The sequence below is a fragment of the Oryzias latipes genome, chromosome 8 (assembly GCF_053564925.1).
Source record: "Oryzias latipes strain Hd-rR chromosome 8, Olatipes_Hd-rR_3.1".
NCBI classification, from domain to species: domain Eukaryota; kingdom Metazoa; phylum Chordata; class Actinopteri; order Beloniformes; family Adrianichthyidae; genus Oryzias; species Oryzias latipes.
In genome coordinates, this window is record NC_136244.1 from 794,908 (window position 1) to 817,956 (window position 23,049).

The following is a 23,049-nucleotide window of genomic DNA, read 5'->3' on the forward strand; positions in this document are numbered from 1 at the left end:
ACAGGCTAACATACATATAGACCTTCTCCATGGAGCTAGCGGTGATCGGCTAAACTTTTAAAAGATGTTTCCAATAGAAAATGTGGATAAACCATTAACACTGTGACGGCACCTCTTTGGTTTGGGACTAAAACTTGGAAAAGGAAATGCTTGTTAGATTTTTAAAATGTAACCCTACAAAGCAGAGCTGACTAAAAACTTGTTTATGAATGTGCACACATGTGTACACGATGTCAGCTGATAGAGAGACCTCCTCACCTGAGCGAGCGCATCATCGTTCCACCATTGTTGTTTTGAGAACCCGCAGGACTGAGCAATAATGGACTCTGGGATCGAGAAGAAGAACCAGAAGACGTGCTGTCCAGATAACGGCTGCCTGGAGGGTAAAAAAAACAAATGCAGTCCTTTTTTTAGCATTTGACTGGTGCTTTGTGGACAAAAGATCAACATGATTGGATCCCCTTGATTAAGATTTCCTTACAAATCATCTTTGTCAATGAACTGAACTGGAATTCATATTTTAGGTCTATCGAAAATGTGTTTGTCATGAAAGTCTGGCCTCATCTGTGCTTCATTGGTTTAAAGACAAAGATGTAACTATAAATGCCCAAACTCTGAAAGTCAGATGTTTACAAGGAGAGACTTTTGCTTTACAGTAGAAAGTCTGCTCACCAAAAGCCTCATATCTCAAAAACTTAAACTGTTTGTTATAAACTGATAACAAACACATATTTACATGTTTTTATTCCTCAGCTGCCAAACTGATGATGTATCTCAGCTGCACACAACACAGTGACTGCCTCATGGCACGCAGCCTCCCCTCAAACATCCTCAATGAACTCCTGTAAAACTGACTGGGGGCTGTGGAGCCACCAACATGCATTACTTTTGGCCACTGTGGTGCAGAGGCAGAGCGTCGACCCCTGATTGGAACACTCAACCCCACATTGCTCCGGGTGGCTACAGGTTGCTGCCAGTGTTAGGAAGCACTGCCAGGCCAACCCCCCCCCAGGCTAACACATGACGCATGAGTGATTGGGACTGTGTCCGGAAAACACTTTGGGCCTCCAAGGAACCCCATCAACATCATCATTGTCATCATCAACATCATCATTACCCCCCCCCCCTCCTCTGCATCCTCCTCCCTCACACTTTCCAGCCGTATGCCCTCCTCCTCTACATCCATCAACCTCCTGGTTCCTGGTAGCTCCACCCTCAGCATCCTTTTCCCATCATCCTCTCTGTTCCTGCTCTCAACGTGTCCAAACATCTCCATCTGCTTTCCTGCATTTATCACCAGAACATCTGGGTGGGAGACAGTCGACTGAGTTATCCGCCGTTCCTCGCCCAGTTTCAGTGCAGCATGTGAAAGAGGGCATGCTTTAAAATGTTTCCTTAACCCTTGTGCTATCCTAGGCACTTTAACATTGGGAGTGGGGTCATCTAGACCCACTAGACAGTGCTCTGAACCTGATTTGTGATCTTCACTGGTGTCCATGGATTACATGAAATCTTTCCACCTTTATCCACAAACTGGACTTTGTTGTGAAATTGTGCCCAGAGTCAGTCAAAATAAAAGCAACATTGAACGGTCACTAAACACTACGTAGAAAACCAGAAAACACAACGGTCAGGACATGAATCTGGAGAAATAAAAGTTTCTTTTTTGACTGTAGGCCAAATGTATGTTGCAGGAAACCTCTGCATTTAGGACTTGTATAAAAAGAAAAAAAACTGAAATCCAGTGCATTTACATGTAGCACTTGTAAAAACAAACAAGCATTTGGCACTTGTGTACAAGTAATACAAAGTACACAAATACACAAATGAGTGCATCACTCAGCCACAGCATCATGTCTGGGTACTGGGTCAGGAGACAGGACTTCATCCACATCACAGGCCACATTTTTTCTGGCCAGGCAACAGGGCAAACCCCCTGGAATGCCGTATCCAGGCTTGGCTGGCCTCCAACCCCATGTCACACCAGGCAGGCTCCATGGCATGCAGGACATGTACCCTGGTGTAAGGTCGGCGTTCTTATACCTTCCACCGCAGTGAGAAGAAGAATTCCTCAATAGGGTTTAGGGAAAGGAAGGCAAAGACTGATAAAACCTTGGTTCATATGGAACCACTCTCTAACCTGGAGGGCTCTGTGAAAACTCACATCGTCCCAAACAAAGACATAGATGGACGCTCCTCCTGCTGCCCTAACAGAGCATCTCACATGCGACTGAGGAAAACCAGGAGCTGGTGAGGGTTGTAGGCCCCAGGTTGGCCTGATGGTGGACAACCGCATGATTGCTGATCGCAGTACATAATGTGACATTGCCACCAGGCTGCCCAGGAACACCAACAATGGCCCAATGGCCAATCACATTATGGCCCCTCCTCCTTTTGGTGAGATTAAACCCAGATTCACCAATGTAGATGTATTCATGGGGTCTTTCCATTGCATCCATTGAAAAACCCTCTGTAGAAATAGATATTGTTTTGTGAGGTTAAAGTGGATCACTACTTAAACATTGAGTGTGATCAGTTTTGAGTTTTGTGTTCAGCATTTGATTCAGACAATAGGGTTTACCGTTTCAGCTAAAGCTTCTAACCATTGTTTCATTGCTTTGCTAACTTTTTAATTGTATTGTATAGTCTTTGAGGTTCACGATAATAAACTAATTTTTTAGCTGAGTATTATAGTAAAATTACAATAAAAATCATGTATTATGAGATCATCTGAAGAAAATAATTTTCCAAACACAACAACAAAGGCATCTGTCTGGTGTAGAGACAAAGCTGGAAATTTGCTGGGAAACAACAAGATATTCCAGGAGTTACTCCACAAAATGCAGAAAAACCTGTAGATACTGTCCATATATACTCCATCAATGAAGCAACATATTAGGCACAGATGGTAAAAAGAGTTTGGGGTTTTGGTGACAGGGAGCGTTTTGCCCTCTGTTGCAGTGAGGGCATTGTGCAGATATGTGCTGTGCTCTGACTAGGCACCTAATATATGATTGGATCTCGAATCGCCTCCAGTAATCGCATCTTCATGTGGTGGGGAATTGAGAACTTCAGTGATCCTAAGGCAGGCATGTCCAAAGTCCGGCCTGTGGGCAAATGTGGCCCGCCTTTGACCCCTTTAAACCCTAACTACTAAAAAACTATCTAGTGGCTCTATGTAGTGCCCTGGATTTTAAAGCAACTGGGACACCATGCTCACTACTTTTTTTTTAAACGGCTAATAAGATGTCATCGATTTCACAAAGTTAAAATCTAATTGATATGAGCATTTTGGGACAATTATTTATCAGTCCACTATCTTCTGAAGATAAAAACATTGATTTTTAAAAAAAAAAATACATTTAGGTAAATTTTTGGCAAAAATTGTTCAGACGCAATGCATTGTGGTCTATATTCGCCGATCTAGTGTGCATCAATGCACACTGGTTTTTTGCAGAGACTTCTGGGAGATTTCTAGGGCTCTGGATTTTGGAACTGTAGATTCAGACAGAAAATGGTGAACACACTGTATGGTGAGTAGGGATGGACTTTGGACACAATCTTTGACGCCCACTTCTCAGTCAAGTTATGTTAGCGTGCTGGTAATAACACAACTTTTGTGAAGATCATCATGCGGAGTATTTTTGAAAGAGAAGATGAGCGACAACATGAAGCAGAAGAGGCAGGTGACGAGTGTTCTGGACAACCCGGTAGAGCGAAGCGCACAGGACATGAGAAAAGCCGCGTCGTGTTATTTCTCAAGGTTTTAAGCTTCATCTATCTGTACTTGTTGGCGCACAACGGATGTTTTATTTAAAGCACCTTCTATATTTTATAATAAAAGTTGTTCTTGCAATATTCGTTCAATAAAAATGTTTATTGTTTCAAAAAACTCCAGTTTTCTGTATCTTTCCAGTCTAACATTGTAAATAGTTTTCATTTTAAAGAAAATAAAACAAATATTTATACTTTGTATCCACTTCTCACTGAAACATAAAAATATGTATCTGACTTTAAAGTTTTACTTTACAAGCATCACCAGATACAAAACAATGAACCAACATGTTCTGGAACCTCAGAGTCCTTCATGATGACGAACATCTGAAATTGATCAACTGTCAATCATCTGTCCCTCCTCATCTGCTGTAACAGCGGTTTTACTGCATGTGTGGGGGGGCTCCTGTGAAATACACACAGGCGTGTTTGTGTGCACATGGAAGGTGTAGGTCTAGCAGATGGTGTGTTGTCCTGCAGAGCCTTGAAGTCGATGGCTGTGATTGAGAATTGTGCGGCGCTGCGTGTTTTCTCCAGACCCTGAGTCAGCATGTTGGGGTTTGCCTGTTGTGCCAGCATACGTTGGATTCTCTCAAAACTAGACGTTTCTGGTGTTTGACGCCTGTGTTCAGCTTCAAACATCTCCTGCAGCAGCGTGTTTGCTAGAATGATGGCGGCCTGCAGCCCTACGCTTGGAAAGGGCTCAGCTTTCATTTCTTCCATTTCTTCCCAGAAGCCTTTGAGCATGAGTGCTAGCAAAAGCAAGATTTGTTTCTTCCTGGTCAGCAGTCGAGCCACTTCCTTAAGAAGAGTCCTTTTCATTTTCTGTTTGGGAAATGTGAACAACAGATTAGATTTTTCTGATGTAAAATGATTGAGCTGGAACATTTACATAGAACCAGAACCAAGCAGCTTTCTTGCATTTAGCTGATATCTTGTCTTTGGCTTTTTTCTTCAAATTAGCTGAAAGGTCGTATATGAAATAATATTAATAAAAAGCTAAAGAGAAACACAAACTTGTATCAGTCAACTCACCTTTGCATCAGCCCCCCCCCATCAGTCAGCTGGTTGAAGGAGAACCCTGACATGATGAAGTGTCGTGGATACGGCCTGTTAGTCTCCACGGCGTCCGCGGGACGAATCGCTGGCCTTTTTCCAAGAATGTAGTCCAGTTCGTCACACTGTTGACTTTGATCTTTCTCTGCACCTGAACCTCCACTTTTTGTAAAAGCATCTCCTGCTTTGCTGAAGCTTCTACAATCTTCCAGAGACTCTTCTTCATTTTACCACTGAAGATAGAAAAACTTCTTCTGTGTTTTCTCTCATTTCCGTGCGATGCATCCATCCGACCACATTTCAGTGAGTTGCTGTGTCTCATCGTTGCTCCACGTTTGTCCACATGGTCGTTCTCTGTTTGCATAGCGTAACGCCCTGTATGAGGGTCCCGTTGTTCTGCTCTCAGCACGGACCCTCTTCAGACCCAGAAAACTCACAGTCGATTGGAATCGAACCGAGACCACCTCAAAAGATGGGTCCAAAAGAGGTTCCTGGTCCCGGACCAGGGTCCACTTGGGTGTATGCAGACTGTTCAGATCTGTTCAGGAATATCGAGGGAAATGACCTCTAGCACCCTTTAGGGGAACCAAATGGGTCCAGTCTAAACACACAGTGTGATAGTTGGGGGTGGACTTCCTCTGAACCGATGTGTTCCAGCCGGCTGCCTCCTCCCAGCAGATGTTGGAAGGAAATGAGCCCGCAGCCTTTTCAAGGTAGATTGACTTCATTCAGCCATTGGACACAAAGCTTAATGAAACGCACAGGGACAGCTTGAGCATGGGGGGGCACAGATGTATGGTTTTGATAACATTTGAGACTTTCCATTTGGAGGAACAATCGTTTAGATTGACTCTGCAGATGTGGGAGCAGCATAGCTCTGTGTCAAAGTACCTTGCTGAATGGGAGAGTTGCGCGTTGACCCTGTGCTTCCCGTAGATCCGTACTTCTGTAGAAGATCTGCAAATTCTCTCCTTTTTGAAAAGAGCACAAGAAAACCAGACTTTTATTCTGAAAGAGCAACAGAAATCGGTATGCAGAAAGATGCAGGTCTGAATTCATGTCAGAACATCAAAGTTTAGCATTTTAAGAGGAATGAGTTGACCACCTTTGATGATTTAGTCCTCCATGCTATGTCATTTTCTCTTTTTACTTTAGTCTTTTACTCTTTAATCCAGCATTTCTAAATGTTTTCTCATCCTCCGACCCCTAAACAGTCAATTCAATCATGATGATCTTTCCAAAGAGCTTTAAAGTGAAAGAAAACAGTAGAAAAAAGCAGCTCAGTCCACGTCAACCTGCAGAACAGGGTTTGCCATAAGTCAGAAGAGTTTACAAAATAACTGGACCCCACCCTTAAGAGAAGTCTGCCTAAGAACCTGGACCACAGACTGACAGGGATGGAGTTTAGAGTTTTATGGTAAGAACTACAGAAGATGGTTTTCTGTTTGAGTAAACTGAATCTGTTTCAAATTTAAGGAAACCTGCAATAATGTAAACATTAAGAATAAATAAATCAGTTAGCATAAAAACTGAGATTGTGATTAAAAAGATGAAGACATTGAGGATGGTGGCTGAACTGGTCTGTATCTAAAGCAAATGTGGAGACTGTGATTTCTGCAGCAAAGAAAAGCTCACACATGGATATAAAGGAGACGTGTCAGGGGTTTTGACAAGCGTCAAACGCTGCCAGAGTGTGCACGCTCTCAGAATCCCATCTCTGCTGTTTGCAGGGGATTTGATCCTTTTTCAGGATCACCGCCTCCAGCCGTCAGGATGGGTAACCAAACAAGACAAGAGCCCTAAGTGCAATGCAGTCAGGAGATGTAAGGTTGAGATGCTCAGACTGCAGGGATGGAGAGACTGGGGGGGGGGGGTTCCTGACTTTACTGGGGTGCATCAAACTAAAACAGAATTCAAATAGACTTCTGCAGGCAGCAGATGTGGATCTGTGCTTCATCTCATCTGCTTGGGCTATAAAAGGACTGACCAATACTAAATGTTTCATGTTGTTTTGTGTTTTACAAGACTTTTCTATGAATAAACTCCTCTGGCCGCTCGTAATCCTAATTCAGTAAAGTCTCTGAACTGTTCAAGCATGAAGATACGAAACACTAAAGGTCAGGAACTTTAAAACGATCAACCAAACCAACAGAACGTGAGGCTTTCTGTCCACTGTTGTTGAATTGCAGAGCATCCTGCCCTTTCTAAGCATATCCGTGTTATTTGCCTTCATGTTTGTGCAGCCGTTGGGATCGTCCTCTGTAGTTTAGAGCATTTCCAGTCTGAGCTCATCCCTTTGTTTCACACAACTCCATTTGAGATCAGAACTACCGTATCTGTGCTGCATCGCTTACTGCTAAAAATAGATGTTTTCTGTTTAGGGTCAAAGACGACGGAAAAGTCTTTCTACGTGTGGAGATAAAGGAAGAGAAGCACAGACGGACATGCAGACATAATCCCCCCATGCTGCCCCAGCTGCAGGGTAGTTAAAGCACTAACTGCAGATTAACACACAGCTCATCTTGACAGAAGCACTGGCACTGGTTAAGCCCCCCCTCCCTGCGTTTGATAGAGTTTGGGGACTCCCCCCAAAGTGATGGGGGTCCGGCTGCCTGGCCAACGCCCATCCTCCCCTGCACATGGAAGCTAATTCATGTGGTAACGTCACTGGAGGCGCTGCAGACCGAATGACAGACGGGCAGCAGAGATGAGAAACCTGCTTCCACATCCGCCCCCGTCTGCAGGGATGGAACCAGTTACACTTCTTCTTGATCTGATTTGTTTAAGGGGTGGGGCCTCACCTAACTGCAGTTAAACATTCTAGGAAAATACAAAGAGATTCAATTCAATTCAATTTCATTTATATAGCCCAAATTCACAACAACAGTCGTCTCAATGGGCAATTTCCAGTTTATGAATGCATCATCGGGGCAGATCTCCCACTCTAAGTGCTCCTCTGGCGCTGTTTTCTTTCCCAACAATATGTTTATTGTTTGTTTTTTTTTGCATTATATCACACACACACACAAACACGAAATAATTCAAAAAATATATAAATATATTTATATGTGTATATATGTATATATTTATATTTATATATACTGTATATAAGATATTTTACTCTCAGGCACCCTATGTTGTTTGTCTCATAACATACTCAATATGAGTTTGAACACTTGAAGACCTTTGAAATTCTTCCTGCAACAGAGACTTTCTTGGAAAAATGAGATAAAAATACAGACTACAGGTCACAGAACAGGCTGAAGTTTCCTACATCATCATCGTCAGCCTTCAACAAATGCAAAGAATGGTCCTCTGAGGCTCTTTGAACTTAGACCTTCACCCGGTTCACCTGGAAAAGTCTGCTGCATTCAGAAATGTACTTACTTTGCTTCTTCATCTCTGGCTATGAGAAGGCGCATGTGATTGGTTGCAGAAGCTGCTCTCAGGATGTCCACAGCTCTACCAAAAGAGCAACACAGTCATGGCAATGCTCAGTCATCTCATCAACACAGAGGATTGACAGACTACCTTTCACTAGTGACTCCTACAAGGCTGTCCCCGTTCACCTCCAGGATCTGGTCCCCTGCCATCAGGTTTCCTGTTGGCAGCCAAACACAGAGCAGATGTCAGCCTAGCAGAACTCACCGGCTCCTCACACCTCTTCAGTCTGAGGAGGTTTTTGAAAGGCAGGAGACCGTGTCCCAGTGTGTGGCTCTAGAAAACAGGAAACCGTCTTTCCAAATTTGAACAGAGTGGAAGAAGGACCCCCCCCCCCGGGCACAGAGAACAGGAGAGATGGATCTCTGAAGAAATCTGGGTTTGCAGAATTCCGGAAAAGCCTGATGATGATCCCGGGATGATGCTATGAGGACGTTTTGAAAAGAAGAGCCTTTGTTTTGGTGCTGTTGGGGAGCAGTCTGACCCCCCCCCCGGAGCGTTCAAGGCCAGGTCCAGAAACACTAAAACAGATGGTGTGTGGAGCTGCCCCTCTGGTGGGCTGTCTGTTGAGAATCCCAGCTGTCTAGATCCCAGGTATAAATGTGAAAGCCTTAGTCAAAGCTGCCCTGGAGACGGAAAAACGGCTAAATCTGTACGGGGCACGGACAAAATAAAGAGATGGTAGACCGCTCAGCGAGCCTGTAGAGCCAAAAGTTCATGCAGGTTTTTTCCAGGGGCCTGCTGCCGGCGACAGGTCATAGCGAACACTTCTACAAAACGCAAGGGTCAGTCAGGGTGAAGCCGGTCAGATGCAGGTGAGTCGTATGGATTTGACTTTGTTTGACTCCAAAAAGGTCCGTGGGTGCTGTTCATGTGATGAGTGTGAGCTGCTAGTGTCCATTCTGGCCTAGAAATGAGGACATTACACAATCAGAGTGTAGTTGTAGTTTGTGTTGACATCCTACAGGCGTCCTGCAGGCACAGACCGTGCACACCCTGTCCATGCAGGACTCACGCGGTCAGTAAGGAGCCAGTCACTCTTTAGTAATGACTATAGTGGTGTCAGGACACCGTACGACACCATCACCAGAAGTACCTCTAACTTCCATTATCCTTATAAAAACTTCACCATCCACTAACCACATGCACGACAATGGTACGTTCCAATTTCATGACGTCCCTAGAGGTAGTGGTACGAGCCTCAAGGGAACTGTAAGACACACCTGAGCTCCTGTAACCCTTGTTCTATCCTAGGCACTTTAACATTGGGAGTTGGGTCATCTAGACCCACTAGACAGTTGGGTCATCTAGACCCACTAGACAGTGCTCTGAACCTTTTTTCTTCAATGATTTGTGATCTTCACTGGTGTCCATGGATTACATGAAATCTTTCCACCTTTATCCACCTTTGTCATGGTAGGGAGAACACCTCAATGGAAGGGGGGGTCATCTAAGATAGCACAAGGATTAAGGTGCAGCCACTCCCCTCCACTCCCCTCCACGGACCCGGACGACCCAAAAACCCACAGCACCGGACGCTTGTGAGAGTTTTAGGCTTTAAGAGGCTTTAGGAGAGTTCTTCTTCAGAGCTCAAGTTAAACACTGAAAGCTTATTTTGATGCAAGCATGTCTCACCGTCACACATGCATTCAGAGGCTGATCATGACACCCGACAAATGTGAGGACTTAAGGCCTAAAAAAGCCCCAATCACTTCAAATCCTTGTTTTTATGTGGACTTACCATCAGCTGCAGCAAGGCCACCAGGTAAAACCCGCTTGACATAAACTCCAAATTCCTCTCCAGTTTGTTCCTTCACTCCTCCAATCACCTTTATCCCTGTGGAGAGAAGAGGTGGAGCCCCTTTAGCTCAGCCAACCAGGAGCTTTCCTGATTTGCTGGCAGCCAGGCGTCCTGTGTCTGGAAGTCCTTGATCTCCCGTTGGAGCATGTTAACTCTCTGCTGTGGCCTTCTGCTAACTCAGTTCAGGAGTTCCTCAGAAACCGGGTTAGGACCCCCAAACAGCTGCTTTTATTGAACTGGAAACTCACAAATAATAAACCTCTGTCTGATGTTTTTCTGCTTTTGGATCTTTGGAAACATTTGACAGTAAAATACTTTTGCTATTTTTTCTGTCATCTCAGAGTATTATTATAATTAAGGACAAACTAAAAGTTCATCTTTACTCCAGGATAAAAATAGGAAAAATAAAGTCAGTCATCTAAAATAGACTTTGATGTTGACTTGATTTGTCCGTTTGTTTCTGATGGTCCTGGTGTCGGTAAAATGTGAGGTTTTAACCAACAGCTATCCTCATTTTGGAGGTTTTGACGGGTAAAACAAATAGGACGACACAGTTATTTCTAAGAAAATTGGATGGAAGATTTCTAGGAATTGAAAAGAAAAAGTAAAGCTAGTAAAGAATGAGACAGTTGGTCTTTAAGATGCTCAGACACACATCTTTATTCCTGTCTTTATTTCTGTGCATCGTTCTCGTCCTTCTGTGGGAAGTTAATGAAAAACAAGATTGTAAACTTGAAAATTGGACATTTTAAAGTTGAAAACAGAACAAGTACAATTCTAAAAACGGTTCTAAACTCAAAAGTACACATTGTAACTTAAAAGAAATACTTTGAACAAATACTGAAAAATGTAATAAAAAAAACAATAAATCTAAAACTGTTAGCAAATGAAACAAAATGGGAACAGCTGCTGTTTTGTATTTATTAATTTTTGTCTTTTGGACTCTTCTTTCATGGTCTCCCTTTTCACTTTGGCTGGCCAAAAACAAAAATCCAAAGACAAAACAGCAGCTTTTGGGGAGAAAAGGTTTATACCAACACTTTCAGTCCATTGTCTTCAGTATTTCTTTATGTTTACACTTTTTTGTTTGTTTTACAGACCCTGGAAGAAATGATGCTTTCCTGGTCATTTTCAGAGAATTTGATTGAAAACACCCAAACTTTGCTTCCACTCATAGTTAGTGGTTGGATGAAACCATTTCCTGTCAATAGATTCTCTTTGAAATCCTAATGACAGCAGAAACTTCCCAGACGACCCGGTTCTACAGGTCTTCCTCCCTGGTTCCTCCTTTTGCATCAGCTTGGCGTCTCTGGTGGTCGTTGTGGACGAGCTCCTTCCTGTTCTCTAACGCTGAAGCAGCCGTTCTTCTCTGCAGAAAACCTTTCATTCTAGCTAAACGGCCCGTTTCAGATCTCTGAGCCCCTCATGAGACGGTCACTCCAGAACCTTCACATGAAGGCCCCCCCAGAGGTGAAGGAATAACTTGATTCAACTTATGTCTAATATTTGAGATTTTACTATTGAAAAATGTAAGAAAATCATCAGAGCTGAGAGAAACAGGAACATGTGGTTCTACTGAGCTCTGACTGCGAGTTAATCTAGCAATAGTGCTAAAAAGAAATCTTGGGTTGTTTCCATTCTCTGATATTAAGGTTGAATAGTACTGGCTTCTAGCTCTACGCAGAGCTTTTTTATAATTTAATAGGCTATGTTTCCAGATATCCAGAGACTGCTCTGAACCGGAGCGGCGCCATTCTCTTTCCAACTTACGGGTTTCTTGTTTAAGCGAACGAGTTTCAGCGTTAAACCGCGGTGCTACTCGGTTTTGTCTAACGGACTTAGGTTTCAGGGGGGCAACAACATGGAGTGTACTCCTGAGGGCTTGTAAGGCATCATTAACAAAGTGGTCATTTCTACTAGGACTGATACTATGGGAGCTGGTCTCAGAGTATTTTCTCAGAATATCACTAAGTACTGGCTGAACAACCGAGGACCTCTAACAGTGTGACGGACCTCTAATTCACCCCCCCCCCCCCCCCCCCCCAAAAGTTTATTCAGCATCCATGTGGTTCATGTTCTACTGCCCCCACAACATCGACTCTACCGTCAGTCAGCCAAATCTCTGAACTCCAAAATCTCAGTCTTAACCAGTCAAATGCTTCCATTCCCTGCTTCTATTTCATCTCATCACCAACATTTTTCAAAGCCTCCCACTGGAATTCTTCCCCCCACCCTCAAAAAACCTGGATCAGATCCCTCCAACCTCAGTTATTTCCACTCCATCTGTAATCTACCATTCATCTCCAAATTTCTTGAAAAAAGCTGTTGAAGTACAACTTTGAACATGTTTTCCTCGTTTTAATTTCAATTCCAGTCTGCGTCCCGCCCCCTTCCCTGCTCCTCAAACCCCCAACCACCTCCTCCTCGCTGCTGATCCTGGTTCACGTTCCATCCGCCCCCTCCATCTGAGCTCTGCCTTTGACCGTCTATCAGAGCATCGCCAGTACTCATACGAGTACGGGGGTTTATCAGGATCCCCCTGTGAGCTGTGGGCAGGACTGTTGGCTGAGGGGAAGCCTGCCCCTACATCCTATCATCATCTGTTTACACTCTCTCCCTAGCTTACAGCCCCTCACACCCCCAACCTAACATGCAGCAAAATCAGCAGCAACGTCAGATCCATCCGTCCGTCCGGTTCTGATCCAGATTCCAGCTCAGACCAGGAAAACAAAGACCTTCATGGATCTGTTGGTCTGCAGGTGGATGATCAGAAAGGGGCGGAGCTTGGAGACTGTGACCCCGCCCAAAGTATTTTCTGCGTAACAAATAAAAATTTTCAAACAGCATTTTTTGTCGCTCCTCAATGATAACAATTTGAATACATAAATACTCTGAAATGCAAGTTTAAAGGGCCTATATCGTACTATTCCTAAGCCTTTCAGAGTAAACTTTATCCATACGTATGATCATGTGTGACCTTTGGATCCCACTCCTTTTAATGGACTGGGAGGGGCTGGTGCCCAGAGAGCAGCTTTTTAGAGGAAAACTCAGATGCATGAACGGTTCATACCATCAATTTTCTATATGTAGGTCCTGCATTTAGGAGGAAATGTCACAAAAACGTGTTAAAAACACCAAAAAGAGCATTTTAAAACAGAGTGGGTCTTTAGTCTTTACCCATAATATAAAACAAAGACACTTACCCAAACCATTTTCACACTCCGTAAATTCAATGGAATGTACGGCTCGGTCGACTCCATACGGACCCATTAGTGTCCTGGGTAAACAGAAGAGATAACGAGGATCGAGCAAATTAAGCAAAGTACGTTCAAAAGACCAAAGGTAACAGAAACTCAGGATGCAGATGTTGTTTTGGTTTGTAGAAGAAACCCTTTTTGACCTGAAGGCACCCAGAGCCTGAAACCGCTAAAAACATCTGCTTCTGTCCACAGGTGAACAAATGAAAGTGTTCAAAATTCCCTTCAGCCATTCAGGCAGAGACTCACGCAGGAAGAAAATACTGTAGTGACCAACTTCTATTTCTCCCATTCCATTGATGAACACCACCCTAATGAGGTGGGGGGGTTAAGAGCCCAAGCGAACGTAGAGGTTATGATTTTCTTTGACCTTTGACCAGGTAGACGACCAGCCAGGCGAAGGGCAGATCAATTGCCTCCTATAGAAAAACAATGTCCACTACATCCACTACAGACTGGTACCATCTGGACCCCCCCTGGAACCTCATTGGTGCCCCTGAAACCATTGCTGCAGGAGTTTGGTTGAAACCAGCCAATCACGTCTGTTTTCCAGAGTTTTATTGTCAGAGGTTTGCTGAGGCTGAAATGTTAAAAAAAACATCACACCTGTCCAACCGTTGGTTAACACAATGACTAACAGCCAATCACACGGCAGACACTCAGTGGTCCGGACCATCTGCTGCAGGTGAAACCAGCATCACAACCAGGAAGGGGATTGAAGGGACTCTGAAGCAGACGGGCTGGTCTGAGGACTTCAGAAACCGCTGATCTACTGGGAATTTCACCCACAACCACCTCTAGGGTTTACAGGGAATGGTCTTAAAGAGAAAATATCCAGAGAGCGGCAGGTCTGTGGACGGAAATGTCTAGTTGATGCCAGAGGTCAGAGGAGAACGACCAGACTGGTTCCAGCTACCAGGAAGGAGAGGTTCATGCATGGAGAGGAGGTCATGAGGGAGGACGGTGTGAGCAGAGGGAGGCAGAGGAGAGGATTAGAGGGAGGGGATGAGCTGCTGTGGCGCCCCCTCAAGGGAGCAGCTGAAAGTCAAATATGTAGTGAGAAAAGCAGAGCTTTGCTGGAAGAAAACACTGCCTGCCTGCAGGCTGCCTCTGCTCATCCCTGCGCATGTGCGGTGGACCACCGTTTATCAGCAGACCAATGGGAACTTTCACTTCTGCAGTTAAATGGTTTAATAATTGATTCAATTAACCGTCTCATGTTTGGACTAAAGATACACAACTCTCATTGTACTCCTTCAAATAGAAAAACAATCAGGCAGCAGCGCGCGCGCGCGCCCGCGGTCTACATGTGCGATCGAAAGCTGCGCACTGAAAAAGTCTCCTTCCAGAAAACAAACAAACAACAAAATAAGAATAGAAACACAGAAACAGCGCGTGCTGTGAGGCAGCGACCCCCCAGGAAGCCCCGCAGCCGCCTACCTGCTGATGATCACCGCGCCTTTGTACATCACGGAGAAGGTTGGCATGTTGGCGCGCAGCGCACAGGTTGGTGACACGCACGGACACGCAGCCTCCGCTCTCAGCAGCCGGCGTTCACGCACATGATGCCTGAAATGCGGGGCAGCAGCGGCAGAGGCAGAGCCGAACGTTTCCACCTTCAGCCGCACGTTTAATCTCTTACATAACCAGAGTCAGAATGACAGCGAGCACTGTGTGCACGCGCCTTTCCCGGCGTCCACGCGGGGTCCAACTGTCACTCTTCAGTTTTGACAAAGTTCCACCTGAGAGATTTTTACAGGCTGACACTTGAAGGAACCACGATTCTTTGACATCTCATTTTATTTGCATTTAAATGATGTTAAACAAACCGTCGGTCAAAACCGAACCCAAACATGAAGCTCAAATGCTTTAGAGACTGCACTTCCGCTGGAGGTCTCACAGAATCCTCAGTTTTCATCCACTAGCTGGCTAGTTGCGCATATAGATCATGTAGTCTATATGATCCATAGTCTTTGTTTCCAGACACTTTGAGAGTCTTGTACTTCAATAGACTTTTGAAACTGCATCTGTGATGACATTTGATAATTTCAGAGTTTGTAAAATTTACATTTACAAAAGTTTTATGCTTAAAATATTTAAATGTTGTCCTTTGTTTCTTTGAGGTGTAGAATACTGACCTCCAGTGTCAAAGTTTCTGAGTTCAAGTCCCAGTGGCTGTCACACACCTGCATGTGTGAATTTGTTCCCCACATCCTCCCTGGTATGGAAGCGATTATGTAGCATAAATAAAAAGCAAAGTCAAAACCAGAAATGCTTTTTCATTTTCAAAATGAAGCTGCATATTTTGACTCAAAAATATAATGAAAAAGCAATCCACCAAAATGCTTTTTCATTTTCTTCCTCAACACAGCTTATTCTGTCACTTAATTAAAATTAAAATGAAAATGGTATTTGACATTTCATTTTCAAGACGTTCCATGGTAAATGTGTAACATAATTCATGTAGAAATGTCTAATTTGACCATTAAAATGGATAAATAGAAATGCTTTTTAATTTTCAAAATGAAGCTGCATTTTTTGACTCAAAATTAAAAAGAAAAAGCAATATTTCAAAATGCTTTTTCATTTTATACTTCAACACAGCTTATTCTGTCACTTAATTAAAATGATAAATAAAATGGTATTTGACATTTCATTTTCAAAAAGGTCCCTGGTAAATGTGTACCAAAATTCATTTAGAAATGTCTAATTTGACATTTAAAATGGATAAATAGAAATGCTTTTTAATTTTCAAAATGAAGCTGCATCAAATGACTCAAAATTCAAATGAAAAAGCAATATTTCAAAATGCTTTTTCATTTTATACCTAAAACCGCTCATTCTGTGTCATAATTAAAACAAAAATGCAAAGAGGGGATTGCATTTGCATTTTAACATCCACCCCGCGCAAGTTGTCACAATATTCAATTCGAAAAAGCATTAGCAGAGGGGAGGCGGGGCGATGACGTCACTGCTCTCTCTGTGTGTCCGGCTGCTGACTGACGCACACACACGCACCAAGAGCAGACTGTGTTAGCTGCAGAGACGAGGGTTTTGTGATGGTTGTGAACTTCTGATGAGTTTCCACAGCTTCTCAGGACTAAGTAGCTGCATGTCCGCCTTCTGCGGTCCTCCTCCGGACGCACCGCGGACAAGCTTTGTTCTTCGGACCGCCAGCTGCCTTCGCACAGCGGAGCGCGAAGCTCCCGACGATCGCTGAAGGCGGAAATGCTGCTGTGATCTGAGAAACCATCATATGAATTTGTGTTTCCAGTGGTGTCCAGAAATAAATAAAGACTGATGTAATTCACAGATATTTACACATTTATCTGCAGCTTTGCGGTGAATTTGTTGTTTGATGACAGGTGGAGCCCCATCATCAGACAGCAGATTTCTCCATGCTAAACGTTTGCTGGTTGGACCAAAAACACTCACTCAGCGCGAAGCTGCAGGAGACTATCTTCATAATGTGCTTTTATTACAGCTATGCTAATATTTTACGGCCTGCTCTGCTCGATTATATGTTTTTAAATCCGTGCGGTCAGACGACGCTAAAGTTGGCTCACGATTCACAGCTTCTGATTCGCGAGGGAGCTAAAGGGACATTCTGCTGCATTTTTCACATTAAGATCACCTAAAACCGGGTCCTGTTCAAAAACCGCTGGACCTGGCCTGCTCAAACCTGGATTCCTGGATCTTAATAAATCAAACAGCAAATTCACCGCAAAGCTGCAGATAAATGTGTAAATATCTGTGAATTACATCAGTCTTTATTTTGTTCTGGACACCACTGGAAACACAAATTCATATGATGGTTTCTCAGATCGTAGCAGCATTTCCGCCTTCAGCGATCATCGGAGCTTCGCGCTCCGCTGTGCGAAGGCAGCTGGCGGTCCGCAGAAAAAAGCTTGTCCGCGGTGCGTCAGGAGGAGGAGCGCAGAAGGCGGACATGCTGCTATGTAGTCATGAGAAGCTGTGGAAACTCATCAGAAGTTCACAACCATCACAAAACCCTGGTCTCTGCAGCTAACACAGTCTGCTCTTGGTGCGCGTGTGTGCGTCAGTCAGCAGCCGGACACACAGAGAGAGCAGTGACGTCATCGCCCCGCCTCCCCTCTGCTAATGCTTTTTCGAATTGAATATTGTGACAACTTGCGCGGGGTGGATGTTAAAATGCAAATGCAATCCCCTCTTTGCATTTTCGTTTGAATTATGACACAGAATGAGCGGTTTTAGGTATAAAATGAAAAAGCATTTTGAAATATTGCTTTTTCATTTGAATTTTGAGTCATTTGATGCAGCTTCATTTTGAAAATTAAAAAGCATTTCTATTAATCCATTTTAAATGTCAAATTAGACATTTCTAAATGAATTTTGGTACACATTTACCAGGGACCTTTTTGAAAATGAAATGTCAAATACCATTTTATTTATCATTTTAATTAAGTGACAGAATAAGCTGTGTTGAAGTATAAAATGAAAAAGCATTTTGAAATATTGCTTTTTCTTTTTAATTTTGAGTCAAAAAATGCAGCTTCATTTTGAAAATTAAAAAGCATTTCTATTAATCCATTTTAATGGTCAAATTAGACATTTCTACATGAATTATGTTACACATTTACCATGGAACGTCTTGAAAATGAAATGTCAAATACCATTTTCATTTTAATTTTAATTAAGTGACAGAATAAGCTGTGTTGAGGAAGAAAATGAAAAAGCATTTTGGTGGATTGCTTTTTCATTATATTTTTGAGTCAAAATATGCAGCTTCATTTTGAAAATGAAAAAGCATTTCTGGTTTTGACTTTGATTTTTATTTATGCTACATAATCGCTTCCATACCCTGGGGGGCGCTGAGCTGCAGACACAGTTGCCTCAGGAACCATTTAGTGCTTTAACCCCCCAGTCCAACCCTTTATGCACACAGCTGGTTTGGGTCCCATTTTTAGAGGAAGGACGGACGCTCTTCCACAGGGCCACAGATGGTAAAAATAAGTGATTTATCCATGACGCAGACTAAAAGCCTGTTTTCACTACAACTCTGACAGGATTAGGGACGTCTGCACACCTGGATGAGTGAGATCTCCCCGTTTGACCCCATCAGTCGGAGAAAACCCACGCATGCACGGGGAGAACACGCTAACTCCACACAGAAAGGTCCCCCATTGGTGTTCTGGTTCAGGTCCCCCAGCCGGGACTTGAGCGCTAACCACTGCTCCACCGTGCCACCGTGCAGCCCTAACATCATGACTCTTGAAATGTGAAAGCCTGAATGGAGAAGCAGAAATGATGTTACCTGCAAATACCTTGCAATAATTCATCTTTCCAACAGTTCATCAACTCCTCTCATTATTTCCCCGTTTACCACGTTCTGTTCCTCAATCCATCCGACAGAACAGCTGATCCAGACTGCATGAGATGTTTGTGAGGAGAGAAATGATGACGATATAACCAACAAAAACACTGCAGCATCAGCAATGATCCACCAAGCAGGGATGTCCCCCATCCAGTTCAGAGGAATTGGATTTGGATGAATGAAAAAAAAAATACCCAGACCTGATCGGATTCGTTTGTAAAACATGTTTAGAAAAGGAAAAAATGTTATGAACTGATCCAGGTTGGTCCCTCATTTTATTTTATTCATCTTCTTTTATTCTTTAACACGTAAACAGAGACGTCTGTGCTTAAACACTCAGGTAAAAATGGTGTAACTATTAAATATGAATCAGTAATAATAGGTGATAAATAGTGGGAAAGTACAAACTGTAGCGTTTGATCCTCTAGAACAAAGTCTTTGGTCATTCTCCACGTTTACCTGCAAACTTCTTACAAACTAGAAGTGGTTTTCTCCTGCAGGAGGACGGGACGGTAGGGATTGTTCTATGAGACCGTCTGTGACCTTTTGGATCTTCAGAACCTTTTTGATCAGATGGGATTCAGATCTCACTAAAAAAACTGGATTTTCTCCCACGGTTGTTCTTGTAGCATGAATGTGACTATGATGAGTTTTCATGACTAGATCATATCAACGCAACGTTTATTAGTGCTGGTTGTTAGAGATATTATTGTTTGATTGATTGATTGATTGATTTTCGATCCGTTTTTCCTGCACTCTGCAGCTGTTGGCAGCAGGACGGCGCCGTTTTGATCAGAGAAACAAAAACCTGATCTTTTTCCTGTTGAAAGCCTTTATAGGTCGTTGCTTGCATTAAGACAAAAAGAGAGCAAGACACTTGCTGTCAGTTATTGATCTCCAAAGTCTGAGTCTGTGAACATTTAGCTAACGTCACAGAGCTGTTTTTGTCAGCCGTTAGCCTCCGCTGCGCTCTACGACAGTAGAATGTCGGGATTCCGCTCATGATACACAGACTTTTACCGGGACGTTCATTTAAGACAAGCTGGAAATATGCAGCGCTGATCAAAATAATAAAAACAATCATATCTGATCACCGATCGGGAGACGACATCTGATCACGTGACCGGATGGGGACACCCCTACCACCACACTTCGTGCTCAGAATGGTGTTTGTTCAAACAAAAGCAGTTTATCACCTTTAAAGCTTCCAGATAAGATTTAACACTGAAAACAGTCTTTCAAAGTTCCTTCATGACAAGAAGGAGAGCTGTCTGTGACCCAGCACTGATGCTGTACACTTTCTTCTGATCCCAAACTTTGTGGATCACTTTTTCTTTTCACATCCAATCAGTTTATTCATAAAAAGCCGTTTTACAACCAAAGCTGCTCAAACATATTAATGCAAACAATATTCATTTCTGACACTACTGCCATGTCTTCTAGGGACCAATATTTCAAAAAGAATATCATTCTGATGCTTCTGATTTGTTCTCCATGAGAAACAAATACTGAACGCTGTCAGACTAGAACTGTTTTCCTGTCACAGTTTAGCACAAAAGCCTGCAGATCCACTGGAACCCTAAAGATCCACTGGAACCCTAAAGATCTTCTGGGACCCTAAAGATCCACTGGAACCCTAAAGATCCACTGGAACCCTAAAGACCCATTGGAACCCTAAAGACCCACTGGAACCCTAAATATCCTCTGGAACCCTAAAGATCCACTGGAACCCTAAAGATCCACTGGAACCCTAAAGATCTTCTGGGACCCTAAAGATCCACTGGAACCCTAAAGACCCACTGGAACCCTAAAGATCCACTGGAACCCTAAAGATCCACTGGAACCCTAAAGACCCACTGGAACCCTAAAGACCCACTGGAACCCTAAAGATCCACTGGAACCCTTAAGATCCACAGGAACCCTAAAGATCCACTGGAACCCTAAAGACCCACTGGAACCCTAAAGACCCACTGGAACCCTAAAGATCCACTGGAACCCTTAAGATCCTCTGGAACCCTAAAGATCCACTGGAACCCTAAAGATCCACTGGAACCCTTAAGATCCACAGGAACCCTTACGATCCTCTGGAACCCTAAAAATCCTCTGGAACCCTAAAGATCCTCTGGAACCCTAAAGATCCACTGGAACCGTAAAGATCCACTGAAACCATAAAGATCCACAGGAACCCTAAAGATCCACTGGAACCCTAAAGATCCACAGGAACCCTTACAATCCTCTGGAAGCCTAAAGATCCACTGGAACCCTAAAGATCCACTGGAACCCTAAAGATCCACTGAAACCATAAAGATCCACAGGAACCCTAAAGATCCTCTGGAACCCTAAAGATCCTCTGGAACCCTAAAGATCCTCTGGAACCCTAAAGATCCACTGGAACCCTTACAATCCTCTGGAACCCTAAAGATCCACTGGAACCCTAAAGATCCTCTGGAACCCTAAAGATCCACTGGAACCCTAAAGATCAACTGGAACCAAAAAGATCCACAGGAACCCTAAAGATCCACTGGAACCCTAAAGATCCACAGGAACCCTTACGATCCTCTGGAACCCTAAAGATCCACTGGAACCCTTACAATCCTCTGGAACCCTAAAGATCCACTGGAACCCTAAAGATCAACTGGAACCAAAAAGATCCACAGGAACCCTAAAGATCCACTGGAACCCTTAAGATCCTCTGGAACCCTAAAGATCCACTGGAACCCTAAAGATCCACTGGAACCCTTAAGATCCACAGGAACCCTTACGATCCTCTGGAACCCTAAAAATCCTCTGGAACCCTAAAGATCCTCTGGAACCCTAAAGATCCACTGGAACCGTAAAGATCCACTGAAACCATAAAGATCCACAGGAACCCTAAAGATCCACTGGAACCCTAAAGATCCACAGGAACCCTTACAATCCTCTGGAAGCCTAAAGATCCACTGGAACCCTAAAGATCCTCTGGAACCCTAAAGATCCACTGGAACCCTAAAGATCCACTGAAACCATAAAGATCCACAGGAACCCTAAAGATCCTCTGGAACCCTAAAGATCCTCTGGAACCCTAAAGATCCACTGGAACCCTTACAATCCTCTGGAACCCTAAAGATCCACTGGAACCCTAAAAATCCTCTGGAACCCTAAAGATCCACTGGAACCCTAAAGATCAACTGGAACCAAAAAGATCCACAGGAACCCTAAAGATCCACTGGAACCCTAAAGATCCACAGGAACCCTTACGATCCTCTGGAACCCTAAAGATCCACTGGAACCCTTACAATCCTCTGGAACCCTAAAGATCCACTGGAACCCTAAAGATCAACTGGAACCAAAAAGATCCACAGGAACCCTAAAGATCCACTGGAACCAAAAAGATCCACAGGAACCCTAAAGATCCACTGGAACCCTAAAGATACTCTGGAACCCTAAAGATCCTCTGGAACCCTAAAGATCCACTGGAACCCTAAAGATCCACTGGAACCCTAAAGATCCACTGGAACCCTTACGATCCTCTGGAACCCTAAAGATCCACTGGAACCCTAAAAATCCTCTGGAACCCTAAAGATCCTCTGGAACCCTAAAGATCCTCTGGAACCCTAAAGATCCACTGGAACCCTAAAGATCCTCTGGAACCCTAAAGATCCACTGGAACCCTTACGATCCTCTGGAACCCTAAAGATCCACTGGAACCCTAAAGATCCTCTGGAACCCTAAAGATCCACTGGAACCCTAAAGATCCACTGGAACCCTAAAGATCCACTGGAACCCTAAAGCCTGTTTCTAAAAGTCCACCTCCGCCCCACACAAACCTGTGTTTGGTCCGTGCACACCAGAATCAGTGTTCATCAGTAATCCTGCACGGCTTCATCAACATTCACCACCACCGTGTCAGAGGTGGAAGAAGAAGAAGAAGAAGAAGAAGACGTGGTTAAAAACATACCTGGCAAATCCCAGAGGCACCTTCAGTCTCTGGAACATGATGCTGGTGTGAATCCGGACCCTCCAGCTACTCACTGCTCTGCATTTCTGCTGCGGAGCTGCACGTTAGCCAGCCGGTACGACGACTGCCATTCATAAACACACAGCCAGCTTATGACAAAAGGATAATACACAACAATCCATATGTCATGTGGGCAGGCTAAATATAGAGCTTTGGGAGCGAGCTGCAGAAACGCACTAACACTTTCAACATTCAGCACAACTGCAAACACATCTGGGATTTGGCCTGGAAATCCCACCTGTGTGGTTTCTAGAGAGCTCTGCTGCTTCGTAGTGAGAAAAACCTAAAATCTTGAGTTTCATCAGAATGATGTGGGGATGTGGTCTCCTCTGGTTCAGGAGAAAAAAACAGGAGTCTTTACTCCAAA

The 23,049-nt window shown here is 43.7% G+C and overlaps 1 protein-coding gene across 4 annotated transcripts in view; it reads right to left on the reverse strand.

Annotated features, from left to right (window-relative positions):
• si:dkeyp-72e1.9 (syntaxin-binding protein 4) overlaps positions 1 to 22,766 on the reverse strand; it is a 55,250-nt gene extending 32,484 nt beyond the window's left edge. For 2 of the 4 annotated variants that reach the window (XR_013657613.1, XM_023957891.2), the window contains exons 1-7: positions 14,770 to 14,963; positions 13,276 to 13,349; positions 10,013 to 10,108; positions 8,362 to 8,431; positions 8,218 to 8,292; positions 5,722 to 5,801; positions 259 to 376 (exon numbers count right to left, since the gene is read on the reverse strand). Coding sequence is in view for 3 of the 4 variants with exons in the window: in XM_023957891.2 (XP_023813659.1) it covers positions 259 to 376; positions 5,722 to 5,801; positions 8,218 to 8,292; positions 8,362 to 8,431; positions 10,013 to 10,108; positions 13,276 to 13,349; positions 14,770 to 14,816 (560 nt within the window). In the remaining variant the exon portion in view is untranslated. Of the gene's footprint in view, positions 1 to 258; positions 377 to 5,721; positions 5,802 to 8,217; positions 8,293 to 8,361; positions 8,432 to 10,012; positions 10,109 to 13,275; positions 13,350 to 14,769; positions 14,982 to 22,622 lie in introns of those variants that run through there. The other 2 variants (XM_023957890.2, XM_023957889.2) reach the window with 2 other exon arrangements.
• Between the last annotated feature and the right edge of the window lie 283 nt (positions 22,767 to 23,049).